General features: G+C 42.6%; 1 protein-coding gene across 1 annotated transcript; it reads right to left on the bottom strand.

Annotated features, from left to right (window-relative positions):
• Nucleotides 1–1,335: 1,335 nt before the first annotated feature.
• LOC310797189 (carbonic anhydrase 1-like) lies at nucleotides 1,336–12,529 on the bottom strand. The gene is made up of 7 exons (XM_083659535.1): nucleotides 12,328–12,529; nucleotides 11,906–12,103; nucleotides 8,586–8,704; nucleotides 7,857–7,949; nucleotides 7,269–7,331; nucleotides 7,004–7,159; nucleotides 1,336–3,232 (listed from the first exon to the last, which is right to left on the bottom strand). The coding sequence occupies exons 1-7, from the start codon at nucleotides 12,359–12,361 to the stop codon at nucleotides 3,113–3,115; spliced, it is 783 nt and encodes a 260-aa protein (XP_083515661.1). The 5' UTR covers nucleotides 12,362–12,529; the 3' UTR covers nucleotides 1,336–3,112.
• Nucleotides 12,530–18,132: the final 5,603 nt, after the last annotated feature.

Below are 18,132 nucleotides of genomic sequence, written 5' to 3' on the forward strand. Positions count from 1 at the left end.
CTACTGGGGGCTGAATGGAGGCCAGCTCTATTCAGGGCTTTGTGTGTTCAAATGAAACACATTCCTCAGGAGAGACTGAAGCCTGGCTGAGATACCAAGAAATTGAGAAGCTCTCACCTTCGTGGAAGTTACTTGACACCTCTTTGATTAGAATCTGTCTCGTCTTCCTGTCAATTTTTATTTTTATCAGAGATGTGTGACCATGGTTGATGTAGGGAGAAATGCTTTTGCTGATTGGAGTCTTCAATACACTGAGGTGAAAGCAGCCCATCACCTCCTCTTCCTACTGGCCTCCATCTGGGTGGTATAACATCATCACCCGTCACCCCTCATCTGATTGGTGCTGTCAAACATCTAACATCTAATATGTGCATCATTGTCCTCTCAAGTCCTCTTTTTGGAGCTTTCTGATTCTATGTGAATAATTCTTCCATTTCTCTTCTTTTTTTTCTATTGTGAAAAATGAATGGAAACATTTGCAATTGTTCTATTCTTACTGTAAAATGAGCGAAATAATGGAAGTGTAATTGACAAATGTATTACATATTTTATCAGATTACTGAATTTATAACAAAATATTTCTCAAACATCCATGATGCAGGCATCCGTTTATCTTTGTGCCACAAAAAGCTGGAATGCTAAGCTAATTAAGCTAAACAGAATCCACCTCAACAAATAGAGAATTGCATCATACAACCCTCCAAAACAAAGCAAAAATTAGCTTTTATTTTTATTTTTTACAAAAAAATCATTTTGCTCCACTATTAAACCAAAAGGGGGTGGGATCCAGAATCCCTTATTTTGGTGGAAAAATTGGGTCATGCTTCAGAGGACAGTTGGTGGAGGTCAGATGTTAGGCGTTAATCATGCAGTCATGTGACTCTGTTGCTGGTCAGGGTTCAGGGGTCAAAATGGAGTCACTAAGTAAGGGGAAGAGCAGCTGACTGAGTGCTAAGCAAAGCTTTTTAGCTGTACAGACTGAATAGAATTGAATAATAATAATAATGATAATAATAATAATAATAATAATAATAATAATAATAATAATAATAATAATAATAATAATAATAATAATAATAATAATACCATAATATTTTTTTTAATAATTAATACAATGTCACTTACTAAAAGAGAAACACTTATAGAATACAATACCTTCATTATCTCTGAAAGCATATTTACGAAAAAGAAAAGGAAAATAACATATACAATGGATAAGGTAGGAATTATAGCCTAGCTATCTCCTACTCACTGCGGGGGAAAATAGTGTAGAGTTTACTGGATTGTAAAGATGTAAGAAACACGAGAGTGCAGACAAAATAAAGCTGACACAGATTACTCATAAAATATATTTATTTAACTAATAAAATGTCCACTTCCAAAATAGCATAACAACAAGACATACTCCCAGGATGGCCCTTACAACAATTGGCATAAGGCGTCCCCCCCTTTTTTAAAGTTTAATTATCAAGCACAATTATCCATTCTGGAAGTACATGATTTTTGTCAAACTTCATCATTCTTTTAGAAATGCTGACAGGGCAAGATTCTGTGGTCCCAAAACTGAAGGTGACTTCACGTGATCTTTTAATTTTGTTTATAGGGCCTGACAGCATGGTGACACTATAAGCTTATCGGTTGGCAGGTCAATTTATTTCTTGGCTTTGTGCAATTACATTAAATTAGCCACTATGGCATCACTGTGCTTTTTAAGCCTATCCCCTCTATTGTGCTATCATCAGGACAACAAAAAATACAGAGGAGTGTTCGGTAAAAAAAATCAAAATCAGGAATCACTTTTTTTGCATAAGCTGTCAAACTAAAAAATATATCCATGATGTTACTAAAAATACAACATGGGATGACAACACATCAAAGGAAGCTTTGAAGATGGCTGTTAAAATGGAGAAATAAACTGTTATGATGGAGCTCAGTAGCTAGCACGAGCAGCAGCATGTCCTATGTTGCTATGGTGTACACAGAATGGAAATCAATAAGCAGGTCAGTGCCTATAGGCATGTCTGCATGAGACAGTACGTGTGACGTGTGTGTGTGTGTGTGTGTGTGCGTGCGTGCGTGTGTGTGTGTGTGTGTGTGTGTGTGTGTGCCAGAGGGGGATTTTCAGAGTCAATCGGGTGTGATGGAAGCGGCCGCCATGTTTGATTAAGCAGCAGTGACCCTGCGGCAGGCAGGCGGTCAGAGATTAGACAGACTGGCAGGATGAGTGTGTGTCCTGTGGATCTGCATCTCTCTGAATGTGCAGGCGCCTTGCACCTTGACCTCCTCTCAGATGTGCAGGCGCCTTGCACCTTGACCTCCTCTCAGATGTGCAGGCGCCTTGCACCTTGACCTCCTCTCAGATGTGCAGGCGCCTTGCACCTTGACCTCCTCTCAGATGTGCAGGCGCCTTGCACCTTGACCTCCTCTCAGATGTGCAGGCGCCTTGCACCTTGACCTCCTCTCAGATGTGCAGGCGCCTTGCACCTTGACCTCCTCTCAGATGTGCAGGCGCCTTGCACCTTGACCTCCTCTCAGATGTGCAGGCGCCTTGCACCTTGACCTCCTCTCAGATGTGCAGGCGCCTTGCACCTTGACCTCCTCTCAGATGTGCAGGCGCCTTGCACCTTGACCTCCTCTCAGATGTGCAGGCGCCTTGCACCTTGACCTCCTCTCAGATGTGCAGGCGCCTTGCACCTTGACCTCCTCTCAGATGTGCAGGCGCCTTGCACCTTGACCTCCTCTCAGATGTGCAGGCGCCTTGCACCTTGACCTCCTCTCAGATGTGCAGGCGCCTTGCACCTTGACCTCCTCTCAGATGGAGATATGATTGTTTCGTCCACACCCAAATGTCTCCGCTGGTTTCTTATCATACAGACAAACACGGCTGATGCTGCACGCGCTCCATTTCACAGTAAGACAGCCCAGCTTTGTAGGAATGGGCGACAGGAATTACATTTTCTTTTTAAAAACAAACTGGACGGAGAGATATGTTGTGCTTTGTGGCTCACTGGAAGAGAGCTAATTCTGGGAGTATCACTAAAGCAGGGGCTAAAGGGGCAGGGGCAAGGGAGAGGGCAGCAGGGGCTAAAGGGGCAGGGGGGAAGTGGGGGTATTATTGGTAGGAAGCACGGACGTTGCGGCCCTTGAGGGGCTGAGGAGGGCGGTAGTTGTCCTGCATGCAGCAGTCGGACTCGCCCTCGCCGGAGAAGAGCAGGCTGCGGAATTTGGCCATCTGTCAGAGGGAAGAAGACGGTCATAGAGTTAGTCATTCCTGCTGACCTCCTGTGACTGTCACTCACTCACCCAGCACATCACATCACATCACATCACATCACATCACATCACATCACATCACATCACATCACATCACATCACATCACATCACATTCTGCACGTTGATTCGTCTGATGAAACTTCTGTTTTTCTGGTTGAGCAAGACGAACAGGTCATTGCAATAGCAGCAACAGGATGGTATCAGATGACCTATTTAAGCGCTTTGTCATTAACTTTGGCTAATGAACAAGTCCATGGCAATAGGTTTACAGACAGCTTCAGCCACTTCAATCTAATGTATAAAGCCCTCCTAATGGACACAGCGAGTAACAATTAATCATAAATTAATTCCGGATATTTTGGGGTGTACCTTCTAATAATTACTGTAGTTGATTCTACATGCTTTGGTTTAAGTGTTATCGGTTAATGGCTTCTACTGTGCATGAATGACTTCTTTGTCATTATGTGCTGTATACCAGCAGCCGTATATGGCACAACGTCTAAAGGTCATGAACACATTCCCCATGTTTACCCTTGAGACACTGACCCGCCGCCATTGAAATAAACATTTCACCAGGCAGTGTTAATTCTCACATGGCCAAAAGACTCTCCAGCTACAAAGCTCAGGACTGAGAGAGGAGACCCTGTGGGCTTACTGTAATTGGGCAAAGTAGGAGGGCAGAAATAAAATAACATTTGACTGGTAGGATTACATATTTGAGCAAGTAAATAGTTTGGAAATGCAGGTATGATGTATGCTGTGGTTATTCAGTTCCAGTTCAAACCACACACCACAGTGCATCCATCTGCACCTACAGTCTGTGTGGCATGGTAACATTTCCTGCTTGCACCACACCAACATGGGTTACTGTGAGGAAGCATGAGGTTACTGTGAGGAGCCATGATTAGAACTGTGTGAAGTTTGATTACAACATGGGTTACTGTGAGGAGGCATGATTAGAACTGTGTGAAGTTTGATTACAGCATGGGTTACTGTGAGGAGACATGATTAGAACTGTGTGAAGTTTGATTACAGAATGGGTTACTGTGAGGAGCCATGATTAGAACTGTGTGAAGTTTGATTACAACATGGGTTACTGTGAGGAGACATGATTAGAACTGTGTGAAGTTTGATTACAACATGGGTTACTGTGAGGAGACATGATTAGAACTGTGTGAAGTTTGATTACAACATGGGTTACTGTGAGGAGACATGATTAGAACTGTGTGAAGTTTGATTACAACATGGGTTACTGTGAGGAGACATGATTAGAACTGTGTGAAGTTTGATTACAACATGGGTTACTGTGAGGAGACATGATTAGAACTGTGTGAAGTTTGATTACAACATGGGTTACTGTGAGGAGACATGATTAGAACTGTGTGGAGTTTGATTACAACATGGGTTACTGTGAGGAGACATGATTAGAACTGTGTGAAGTTTGATTACAACATGGGTTACTGTGAGGAGACATGATTAGAACTGTGTGAAGTTTGATTACAACATGGGTTACTGTGAGGAGCCATGATTAGAACTGTGTGAAGTTTGATTACAGAATGGGTTACTGTGAGGAGCCATGATTAGAACTGTGTGAAGTTTGATTACAACATGGGTTACTGTGAGGAGGCATGATTAGAACTGTGTGAAGTTTGATTACAACATGGGTTACTGTGAGGAGGCATGATTAGAACTGTGTGGAGTTTGATTACAGAATGTGTTACTGTGAGGGGACATGATTAGAACTGTGTGAAGTTTGATTACAACATGGGTTACTGTGAGGAGCCATGATTAGAACTGTGTGGAGTTTGATTACAGAATGGGTTACTGTGAGGAGACATGATTAGAACTGTGTGGAGTTTGATTACAGAATGGGTTACTGTGAGGAGACATGATTAGAACTGTGTGGAGTTTGATTACAGAATGGGTTACTGTGAGGAGACATGATTAGAACTGTGTGGAGTTTGATTACAGAATGGGTTACTGTGAGGAGGCATGATTAGAACTGTGTGAAGTTTGATTACAGAATGGGTTACTGTGAGGAGCCATGATTAGAACTGTGTGGAGTTTGATTACAACATGGGTTACTGTGAGGAGACATGATTAGAACTGTGTGGAGTTTGATTACAACATGGGTTACTGTGAGGAGCCATGATTAGAACTGTGTGGAGTTTGATTACAGAATGGGTTACTGTGAGGAGACATGATTAGAACTGTGTGAAGTTTGATTACAGAATGGGTTACTGTGAGGAGACATGATTAGAACGGTGTGGAGTTTGATTACAGAATGGGTTACTGTGAGGAGCCATGATTAGAACTGTGTGAAGTTTGATTACAGAATGGGTTACTGTGAGGAGCCATGATTAGAACTGTGTGAAGTTTGATTACAACATGGGTTACTGTGAGGAGACATGATTAGAACTGTGTGAAGTTTGATTACAACATGGGTTACTGTGAGGAGACATGATTAGAACTGTGTGAAGTTTGATTACAACATGGGTTACTGTGAGGAGACATGATTAGAACTGTGTGGAGTTTGATTACAACATGGGTTACTGTGAGGAGACATGATTAGAACTGTGTGAAGTTTGATTACAACATGGGTTACTGTGAGGAGGCATGATTAGAACTGTGTGGAGTTTGATTACAACATGGGTTACTGTGAGGAGACATGATTAGAACTGTGTGAAGTTTGATTACAACATGGGTTACTGTGAGGAGACATGATTAGAACTGTGTGGAGTTTGATTACAACATGGGTTACTGTGAGGAGACATGATTAGAACTGTGTGGAGTTTGATTACAACATGGGTTACTGTGAGGAGACATGATTAGAACTGTGTGAAGTTTGATTACAACATGGGTGACTGTGAGGAGACATGATTAGAACTGTGTGGAGTTTGATTACAGAATGGGTTACTGTGAGGAGGCATGATTAGAACTGTATGAAGTTTGATTACAACATGGGTTACTGTGAGGAGACATGATTAGAACTGTGTGAAGTTTGATTACAACATGGGTTACTGTGAGGAGACATGATTAGAACTGTGTGAAGTTTGATTACAACATGGGTTACTGTGAGGAGACATAATTAGAACTGTGTGAAGTTTGATTACAGCATGGGTTACTGTGAGGAGACATGATTAGAACTGTGTGAAGTTTGATTACAACATGGGTTACTGTGAGGAGGCATAACTGTGTGAAGTTTGATTACAGCATGGGTTACTGTGAGGAGGCATGATTAGAACTGTGTGAAGTTTGATTACAACATGGGTTACTGTGAGGAGGCATGATTAGAACTGTGTGAAGTTTGATTACAGAATGGGTTACTGTGAGGAGGCATGATTAGAACTGTGTGAAGTTTGATTACAACATGGGTTACTGTGAGGAGGCATGATTAGAACTGTGTGAAGTTTGATTACAACATGGGTTACTGTGAGGAGGCATGATTAGAACTGTGTGAAGTTTGATTACAACATGGGTTACTGTGAGGAGGCATGATTAGAACTGTGTGAAGTTTGATTACAGCATGGGTTACTGTGAGGAGACATGATTAGAACTGTGTGAAGTTTGATTACAACATGGGTTACTGTGAGGAGGCATGACTATGGGCACACAGCCAGCGTGAGAGGGAGAGAGAGTGAGAGAGATAGAGAGAGAGAGAGGGAGGGAGGGGGGGAGTGAGTCAAATCCCTCTTGGACAAGTGAAAGGGGTCATGTGACCAGTCATACCTGGTCAGGGCTGACACTGATTGGCTCTTTGCAGACAATCCAGGTAACACTCTCCAGCAGAGGGGGCGTGGTCAGAGAGCCGTCATACGTCCAGTAGTCTAGGCAGTCTGGGAGCAGCGTGGCAGGGTCGAAGTCAGTGAAGGTGGTCTGCTTGCCCTGGAAACAAGACACAGAAAGTCAACAAGAGCAGACTGCAGTTGTATTATTACTGAGTGATTCAGGCAAACAACTTCAGCATCAATAGCATAAGAGTTCATAGACTTACTTTGCTCTTGATGTCATTAAAAGCATCAAGAACCTTCTGAAGTTTGTCATTTTGATCACCAATCTGAAAAACAAACATACAAAAGTCAATTATGATCAAAATTACCATGTTGTCCTTTTATTATAAAAAGGGAGCATGTGGGCAATGTTCTCTGTTTCAATTTGGTCCCGGAAGTGATGTCATCAGTGATGTCACTTCAGCAATTATGCATTGTGACATCATTGTGACATCATCAGTGATGTCATAATGATTAATTGTGATGTCTTCAGTGAGGCGAAGTTGTGACATCATCAGTTTGTGACATCATCAGTGATGTCATAAGAGCAAGAGCTACAGTGGTCGAGCTGCAAGGCAGGCGAGGCTGCACAGCGACCGAGCTGCATTATGCGAGCTGCATGGCCAGCTCGGCGAGCTGCAGGGCGGGCGAGCCTAGGTATCGAGCGTGCGTAGCGTGCGAGATGCCTAGTTTAATTAAACTAGAATATTTTGCATTTGCATTACTGATTCTAGTTAATAGACATATCAGTAAATCACAGTAATGCAATGCGTTAATGTAATACTGAAATGGCTTCTAGTACCAATACTGACCTGGAGAAACACACCTACAACAGCAAGGCCATCAGGCTCGCTGGCAGCTTCACCAAAGCCAAGGTACTTGGTATTCCAGTGCACCAGATGGAGCTGGAGAAGAAGAAAAGAAAACAGGACAAAGCCGTTCATAACTCGATTATTTCAAGATTTGTCCCTTTTCAGAGGCCTGGGTGAGTGCTGTTCCCGGAGCTTTAGGACCTTTTGTAGAGCGGTTTAGACCAATTGTAGAGTTTCACGCCTGAAGGCTTCTATTCAGTGCTATTCTGCTTTGCAGATAGCCTATGTGGATATAAATGAGTTTTGTCCAAAGAAAGAAATCACACTTTTCTCCAACTGTGCTTTTTTGGTTAAAGCTAGTGGGAAAAGACTTGAAGGTGCAAGACCAAAATGACTTGAAACACCATTTTTGGAACTTGTTTAATAAAATTGTAGATTAGAAAAACAAATGAAACGCAAAGATGTACTTGCAGATTGGACTTTCAATTCTGCAAACATCTCTTAGAGGCAGAGCTGCCCTACTGGCAGCAATAAAGCTAAACCTCCGTAAGTTAAAGAATGAAAAAAACCCAGTGCAGATTAACTGACTGGCAAACTTGGACGGCAAAATAAGGAACTCTGGACAAAATAGAAAAAAAAAAATGAATCGTGAATATACCATTAACTTAATTCATTCATTAATTCGTGCATTCATTCATTCATTGTAGTATTGGTTGAGTGGGCCGCTACCTCAGCAGGATACTTGGTCCCAGCCACAGTGTGTTCAGAGCCTCTGTCGTCGCACGCTCCCCAGTGGAAATGAAACTGCTTGAGCCTGTAGACCCCTGAGATGGGTCCGTCTGTCAGAGCTGCAGACCAAACAAACAACACCCCTCCATTAAACCCACACTGATTTAGAACAGCCTCCCTCAGATCATCAGCGTGGATCTTCATTCTTAGAGGGGCTTGATTGCGTTGAGTTTTGTTATAGGCTACAGGCATTGATAGAGCAATTCTTTGTTAGACTTTGAACAACAACAACAAGTTAAATACAGTAACAGCAACACTTTAGACTTTGAGAGGAAAAAATATTGATAAGGAAGCGTTTTCTTGAGCAAGGTGACAGGAAAAAAAACGATGAAGTCCACAACTACTGTACTGCAGAAGCAAGGCATGGTCATCTCAAACCACACAAAGCTGTTGAACAAGAACCCCCCATCCCCCACCCCGTTCCTCTTGTGTAATGTCTGGTCAAACTGAAGGTTCAATTCTGTCCAAGATGATGTCCAGGTATTGTTATCATCTAACCTCCCCTCTCTGTTACATAAGGGATCTATTTATACCAAATAGTCGATGCAGTAGCAGATCATCCTTTATAATGTTCTATTTATAATGTTCTATTTCCAGCCCTATGTCAGTGAATGCTGATGCCAGAAATGCACTGTCCTCTCCAAACAGGATATTTGCTTAACAGCTGCATGGCTGTTAAGCAAAGTGGAGAATTGATCATGAAGCAGACTGTATAGAGATGTGTGTAGTATTTCAATGTATTGATTATCATGTGCTTTCTTGTGAGGGTTGATGACCGTCATGCATAGATAAGATCTTATTGCTCACACACCCACTTATACAACATCCTCAAACACCATCGTGCAATAGCAGGGGGAGAGGCTTGCACTGCAGGTGGCTGTCCTTGAAGATATAAGCCTGCTTAGTCTGACCCTTGTCAGAGAACTGCACCGTTCTCTTTGCTATGATATACTACTTCTCTCCATGCAGTATGCAGCATGCAGCAGAACACCAAATCAACTAAAGTTCTCTAATGTTGTTTACATATTGCTTTAACGTTTTTTTTGTACTGACTTGCCTTCTATTTCGACCTCTTGGCCAGGTCGTGATTGTAAATGAGAACATGTTCTCAACTAGGGATGTTCATCAGTTATCGAAAAACGATAATTGATCGTTAAGGAATGGAATCGATCATGTGGAATTTTTATCGATTATTGTTATTATTATTATTATTATTATTATTTTTTTTTGCGGACTAGGTTTGGGTGGAATTCGTTCCTCCTCGCCCCACTCCATTGCACAGCCGACTAACGTGAGGTGGAGCTTCATATAGTCTCTAGTTTTCTGGCTGGGCACGGGCCTTTGTGCCAACAAAACAGTTTTAAACATGGGGAATTCACACCGGCATGCGCCGGGGACAGCAGAGTGTTGGAGAGGAGACACATTGAAATAAAGAGTTCATTGAGGAGAACACGTTGTCTTTCGTATTTTCTGCCATAGGCATTCATTTTGTAAAAAATATATATATATATATATTAAAAGAATGATCGATAATCGATAATTGATCGTTAATTTTCCCGATTTTCGATTATGGAAATTTTTCAAAATGAACATCCCTATTCTCAACTGACTTAAATAAATGTTAAACAGACAACAAACTTGTCTGTATAACAAAACTATTCATCACAAACCAGCAGGAGGGTGTGCATGTCTTAAGTGCCATTAGTTTGCACTGTGAAACTGCAGTGTGAAACTGCAGTGTGAAACTGCAGTGTGAACAGTTTGAAAGCTGTGACATTCTGCTTTCCACTATGTGCACACAGAGGAAGCATGACTATGACCAGCAGGCCTATCTCTTATTGGGAAGTTCATGAGAAATAAAGGATGACAAATACACCTTATTTTCTATCTTTTATTTAACAGTGAGTCCCATGGAGATCATAACCTCTTTTTCAGGGAAGCCCTCAGAGGATCTTAGTTAAATTCATGCATTTTTTAATCCACTATAAAGCAACCATTGTGCAACATTATTTTTCAATATTCTAACTCAGTTCAGCTAAGGACATGCTTTCCAGCAACATGATAACAACCCCACTTAATATTTAACAGTATGAAGCTATACCCCTGCTGTTTATGCCAAAAAGAAATCAGTAATCTTTCCTCACTTTGCACTGCTGCTTAGGGATTTTACACTGTAATCTAAATACGATGGACAGACTGCAAATTTAATCGTGCAAGTTTCATTATACTGTACATAAAAGGAGAGTTGGATCACACTTGTTTTATACGGTCACTAAACACATTCCCATGCACCCTTGACACATTAATGGTTAACTCAGATCTGTTTGCAAGAAGTAACCTTCGTTTTTCAGCTGTTGACCTCATTGGGAGTCAAAAGAGCCGGCCTGGGAAAGGTTTAGGGGTTACATTACCAATTCAGTCACTATTGTCTACAGGGCTTGTGTGGGGGTTTTGAATGGATCTCCTCCACTATTCCCATGATGCATCTGTAATAGCAATTTTCTTTTATTAAACCGATGCCATATTATAGGCTAATAAAAATGATAAAACAGCATTATTGCATTATTTGCTCAATATTGCTCTAGTCCTATGGTGCCATGTTATCTTGGGGTGGATGCATTCCTGTCTCCTGCATTAATATTAATATTGCACTAAATGGAGTTGCTTGAGCCTGTAGATTCCTGAGATGGATCTGTCTGCAGCAGACCAAACACACAACAGCCATCCAAGTGCAGTGCATAGGCTGAACCATCTCAATTCCAAACACTATAGACCATGCTCTATTTTCTGTTGCTTTTCTTTTGTATAAGATGTCTTATAGCCTACCTGTCTGACCAGGCAATGCTGTCTCTATGCATAGGCACTTTATTTTTCTTATTGATGTGCACTTTAATATCTTGCACTTTAAACGATTTGTTATTAAGCTCCTGTAGCACCCCAATTCCAATGCAGTTTCTACTGCAGATGGCAAATAAACTGACTGACTCTGACTGACAGTAAAATGGAATGACGCATTGTAGCCTATAGGCTACACATAATCATCATGGGGATGATTGCATTTATAATTGAGTCATATAATAGCAACTTTGACTTTGAACGAGAGAGAAAAAACAATGTGCTACCGTCTACTCGGTAATTAGGGCTACAGGAAAGACACCATTTCAACAGAAAATATGAAGATGCGCCAATAACGCATTCTCAATCAGAGCGCGGATAGACCACCTCATAAGGACTAAATAAAATATGAATGTCACACTAACTTGAGCTGTTGGTCTCATCAAGGAAGGTCACTTGGAAGGAATGCCCGTTGTTGAGGATGTCGAGGCAGGTGGAGGGGTCGTACTTCAGGCTGAGCGGCTTCAGCCCGGCGTCGTATGATGCTTCGCCCGGTACGATGTCAATGGGAGACTGGCGGGGTCCGTTGGCAATAGGAAAGTTATCACACCATTTCTCTGGTCCTAAAACGACATGAGGATGACATGTTTATTGTCAAGATATAGATTTCATTTATCAGGTCAATAGAGAGTTTGTGGGATGGTGAGGTGAATGCGCAAAATTATAAAAGCCCCAAAAATGAATTAAAATCTCTGCAATGACTCGTTTTTCCATTCATTCAGCAGTTGCCCGGTAGCCTACATGGTGCATGGTAACCCACTAACTATGCGTATTTATAGTGCCTCACCGTTGTCCGCTGCGTATCCCCATGCGTGAGACATTGTTACAGTTTGGATCTAGGATAGCCTATCTAGAGCTCAGCTGTAAGCCTAATTCCCCTATGTGCGTCGTCCCTGGTGCGAAACAGGCAGTGTCCTCCACCTGACAGCTGACGGCTTATATAGAGTCCGGTGTCTTGATCAGCTCAGGCTGCTGGACTCCGCCAACATGATGCCCGCGCAATGACCGGGAGGAGTTTAGATGCGGCGCAGTACTGCAACACTGTGGATCAATGAGGATCTCTCTCTCTCTCTCTCTCTCTCTCTCTCTCTCTCTCTCTCTCTCTCTCTCTCTCTCTCTCTCTCTCTCTCTCTCTCCTCTCTCCTCTCAATTCAGTTCAATTCAAATCAAGGAGGATGATGGGAAGCCGGAGGCTACATGATGTGCACGTTGATGATGTTGCCAAAGCACATCCAAACATAAATTCGAACATTCTCTCTCTCTCTCTCTCTCTCTCTCTCTCTCTCTCTCTCTCTCTCTCTCTCTCTCTCTCTCTCTCTCTCTCTCTCTCTCTCTCTGTGTATTATAGGCTTCATTGAAATGGGCTATGTTGGCCTATAGGGATTACAGTAGCCTAACCGTCTGACAGCCAAGTAGGCCTACATTAATGGAAAACATTTAGGATGATATAGGCTAAACAGTAAACAGATGTCAGAAAAGGCACATTATAGGCTAACACCATGCTTGGGACGTAACTGATTAAATGTAATCCGGTTACTGTAATCAGGATACAAAGGTAACTCCTTACAGTTACAGAAAAAAGAGGTAATCAAGATTACAGTTAGGCCTACATTTAGTAAACAATTTGGATTACTGGCAGGATTACAATTTAAAATACATTTATTGTATATTCTATTTATTGTATATTTATCCAAGTGGCTGTGCACTGTATAACTCACTTGATATCATATGGTGCAAATAAATAAAACCTTTAAAAAACGAGGAACAAAAACACACTTGAAGAAAACACACACTTCCTAAAAAAGACTAGTGCACCCCAAAACATAACTAGAAACCAGATAATATCACTGTAATCTGAAGACGGATATATGTTATTGTATTATTACCAGGAATCGAGCTATGCACACTGTAATGATAAGTGCAAATAGGCATTTGCTAGATCTGCCTTGCAAGCCTAACAGTTGGGGCATGCGCACTGGGGTCATTCAGAAGCTGTCAGGAAGCGACTGACAGAGCCGTACTACTCTCCATGCCTGTAACCTGTTTACCAGCAATACCAAGTAAAGTACTTCAAGTCGTAAACAACGGTGTCGTTATTAGAGAACCCTCAACATAAACAACACATGGTGTCAGAAGTTGGTCTTGAAGTAAGAAAATAAGCCGCGGTGTGTAACGTTAGCATTAACGTTAGCATCAACGTTAGCATCAAGCTAACGCAGTCAGCAGAGTCTCGTTGTTTCCCAGGAAGAGGAGGACAAAAGACGAAACAAAAAATAAAATAAAAAATGGAAGGACTACACCCACCACCCAACCTCCAGCTGACGGGTAACGTAGCTGAGAATTGGAGGAGATTTAGACAACGTTTTGAGTTGTACCTGTCTGCAATCGGCGCTGATGTTGACACTACTGATAAAAAGCAAGCATCAGTGTTCCTGCACGTTGTGGGTGATGAAGCGCTGGAGATTTATAATAACTTCACGTTTGCTGCTGCTGCTGACAAGATGAAGCTGAGTAAAATATTGGAAAAATTTGAGGCATACTGTATACCAAAGAGAAACGTGACGTTTGAGAGGCACAGATTCTTCACGTGCGTACAAAAAACAGGAGAGACAATTGATCAATATGTGACGGAGCTGAAGAACAGAGGTAAAACATGTGAATTCGGAGGGCTCACAGACTCATTGATAAAGGATAGACTGGTGTGCGGGATTCCAGATAATAGTCTGAGAGAAAGGCTATTGAGGGAACATGATCTCAACCTGGAAAGAGCAATAACGCTGTGTAGAGCAGCAGAGACTGTGAAAACACAAGCAAAGGAACTCTTCAGTGAGAGCTGCAGCGTGGATGCAGTGAGACAAGACGCACACAGAGCATTCAGAAAGAAGAGCACTGTCCCCGAAATGAACAGAGGAGTGAAACCACAGAACAGAGACAGACAAGGGAAGTCATGTAGTCGATGTGGCACACAGCATCCTCCCAGAAAGTGCCCGGCATATGGCAAAACATGCAATAATTGCAACAGAGATAACCATTATGCCCGTTGCTGTAAATCTCAAGCCCAACAGAGCAAAGTCCATACAGTGGATGAGAGTGACACTGAGGAATTCTATGTGGATGCAGTGACAGAAAACAAAACAGGGAAAGCGGACTGGATAATGACACTGAAAGTGAATGATATTCATATTCCCATGAAGCTGGATACTGGAGCTCAAGCCAATGTAATATCAGAGACTGAGTTCATGAAAATCAGACCCAGACCTAAAATACAAGCAACAAACACAAAAGTGAAAGGATACTCAGGAGCAACAATACCTGTGAAAGGAAAATGCAGGGTTAAAGTGACACACAAGGGCAAAGAGCACACACTCGCATTCATAGTGGTGCCAAAGAACGTGCAAGCCATACTAGGTTTATCTGCCTGTGAGAGATTGAACCTAGTAAAAAGAGTTTTCGTCATAGAAAATGAAGACGATACAGACTATGATCAACTCATGAAGGAATACAATGACCTGTTCCAGGGTCTCGGCTGCCTCCCTGGAGAACACACAATCAGAGTGAATGAAGAAGTGACGCCTGTGATACATCCATGCCGAAAAGTGCCGTTTGCTCTTCAGAAGCCGCTGAAAGCAGAGTTGGATAGGATGGAAAACCTGAAAGTCATTGAAAAGATCGATGAGCCGACTGATTGGGTCAGTTCTCTCATCGTTGTGGAAAAAAAGAACGGAAAGCCCAGAGTCTGCATGGATCCAAGGGATCTGAATAGAGCAATAAAAAGAGAACATTTCAAACTTCCTACAAGAGAAGAGATAATGGCACAGTTTGCAGATGCACAATATTTCAGCAAGTTGGATGCATCATCAGGATTTTGGCAACTCAAGCTGGACGATGCAAGTACAAAACTGTGCACATTTAACAGTCCATATGGCAGGTACAGATTCCTCAGATTGCCATTTGGCATAGCTTCAGCACCTGAAGTGTACCACAAGACAGTACACATGATATATGAACATCTGGAAGGAGTGGACACTTCAATGGATGACATCATAGTATGGGGGAGCACGAAAGCTGAACATGATATGAGATTGAAGAATGTCCTGGAAGCTACAAGAAAAGCTAACTTAAAGCTGAATAAAGAGAAATGTCAGCTTGGAGTGACAGAACTGACATTTGTGGGAGACATACTGAGCGGTGAGGGCATCAGACCTGATCCCAGAAAAGTGTCAGCAATTGAAAACATGCCAAGGCCACAAAACAAAAAGGATGTACAGAGGTTTAATGGAATGATAACATATTTGGGGAAGTTCATACCCAACCTCTCAGAAAAGATGGCACCCTTAAGGCAGCTGACAGAGAAAAGAGTTGAGTGGGAGTGGGAACATGAGCATGAGAAGTCATGGAACGACATGAAGAAGCTGCTCACAGAAGAACCGGTTCTTAGGTTTTATGACCCGGCGAGACCCATCAAGATTTCTTCAGACGCATCACAGAGTGGGCTCGGAGCCGTTCTTCTACAGAAATATGACGACTGGTGGCAACCGATCGCATACGCGTCACGCTCAATGATAGACGCTGAGACGCGATACGCACAAATTGAAAAGGAGCTACTCAGCATTACATATGCGTGTGAAAGATTCCACCAGTTTGTGTCAGGACAGACAGTCAGTGTCGAAACTGACCATAAGCCACTGGTAGCGTTGTTCCAGAAGCCACTCAATAACTGTCCACTGAGAATTCAAAGAATGATGATCCGGCTACAACGCTACACACTGAAAGTGATGTACACCCCGGGTAAACTGATGTACACAGCAGACACGCTGTCCAGAGCGGTGGACCCGAAGGAGCCGGCGAACACCAAGCTCGATGAAGAAGTGGACGCTTATGTGCATATGATCACAAATGCACTGCCGGTTTCAGATGCAAAAATGGAACTCATAAAGACAGAGACAGATAAAGATGAAACTCTACAAAGACTGAGCAAAACCATCATGGATGGATGGCCAAACATGAAACAAGACTGCTCGCCCGACATCAGAGAATATTGGAACTGCAGAGCGGAGCTGTCGGTAGTGGAAAACACCATCTACAAAGGGAGTAAAATAGTTATCCCAAAGAGTCTGCGGAAAGAAATGCTGGAGAGGATCCACAGAGGACATCTTGGGATAGAGAAATGCAAGAAAAGAGCACGCGAGGTGATGTACTGGCCACGGATCAATCAGGATGTGACTAATGAAGTGTCAAACTGCACCACATGCCTGAAATATCAAGCAAGCAATCCAGCTGAGCCACTAAAGCCACACCCAGTGCCAGACAGACCTTATCAGAAAGTAGGCGCTGACCTCTTTGTTTCTGGAGGAAAAGACTACATAGTGGTTACAGACTACTATTCCCTGTATCCAGAGGTCTGTAGACTGCACACTACAACAGCAGCTGCAGTGATAACATCTATGAAAGCCATATTCTCCAGACATGGGGTTCCAAGCGAGGTCTTCAGTGATAATGGCCCGCAATTTGCCAACACAAGTTTCCGACACTTTGCAGAAGAATGGAACTTTGTGCACACAACATCGAGTCCACACTACCCGCAATCTAATGGGTTAGTGGAAAAGTCAGTCCAGACAGTGAAGAGGCTGATGCACAAGGCGAAAGACAGCGGAGCGGACTTCTACCAGAGCCTGCTAGTGTACCGCACAACACCGCTTGAGTGTGGTATGTCGCCAGCACACCTCCTCATGGGACGTCGACTGCGATCAAACCTTCCCATCCAAGAGAACCTGCTGAAAACAAAAGAGGGGGAGAAGGTGAAGAGGTTCAAGGAGCAGCAAAGACAAAAGCAGAAGTTCTACTATGACAGAGGAACACATGACCTACCTGAACTTCATACCGGTGACCAAGTGAGGTTCAAGGACAAAACAAACACGTGGGCACAGAAAGCGACAGTGCTCAGTGAAGTTCAACCAAGGTCATACACCATACAGACAGAAGACGGCGCTGTTCTGAGACGGAATCGTCGAGATCTTCTCATGGGACCAACCACAACAGAACAGAGGACCAATGCTGCTGTACAACCCACAATTGAGAGTCCATCACCTGAGGCACCAGCCCGAGTTCAAGAACAAACTCTCAAAAGATCATCAAGACAAGTGAAACCACCTGAGAGACTTATTGAGCAGATTTAAGGACACTTGTTTACAGTAGTTGTAAAGTTATGTTGTCATAATCTCTCTTTAAGTATTACTATAATTGCACACTGAAGTGGGGAGTAATTTTTATTAATAGTGAAATTTAAGCTGGTTAAGAGTTCAAGCTAAAGAGGCATAAGCTAATTCTAAAAAAGAAAATGTTATGTTCATAAAAGTAAAATACTTTTATTTCAAGAAAGGGAGATGTAATGATAAGTGCAAATAGGCATTTGCTAGATCTGCCTTGCAAGCCTAACAGTTGGGGCATGCGCACTGGGGTCATTCAGAAGCTGTCAGGAAGCGACTGACAGAGCCGTACTACTCTCCATGCCTGTAACCTGTTTACCAGCAATACCAAGTAAAGTACTTCAAGTCGTAAACAACGGTGTCGTTATTAGAGAACCCTCAACATA

This window comes from Poromitra crassiceps, assembly GCF_964638095.1.
Source record: "Poromitra crassiceps genome assembly, chromosome: 2".
NCBI classification, from domain to species: Eukaryota; Metazoa; Chordata; class Actinopteri; order Beryciformes; family Melamphaidae; genus Poromitra; species Poromitra crassiceps.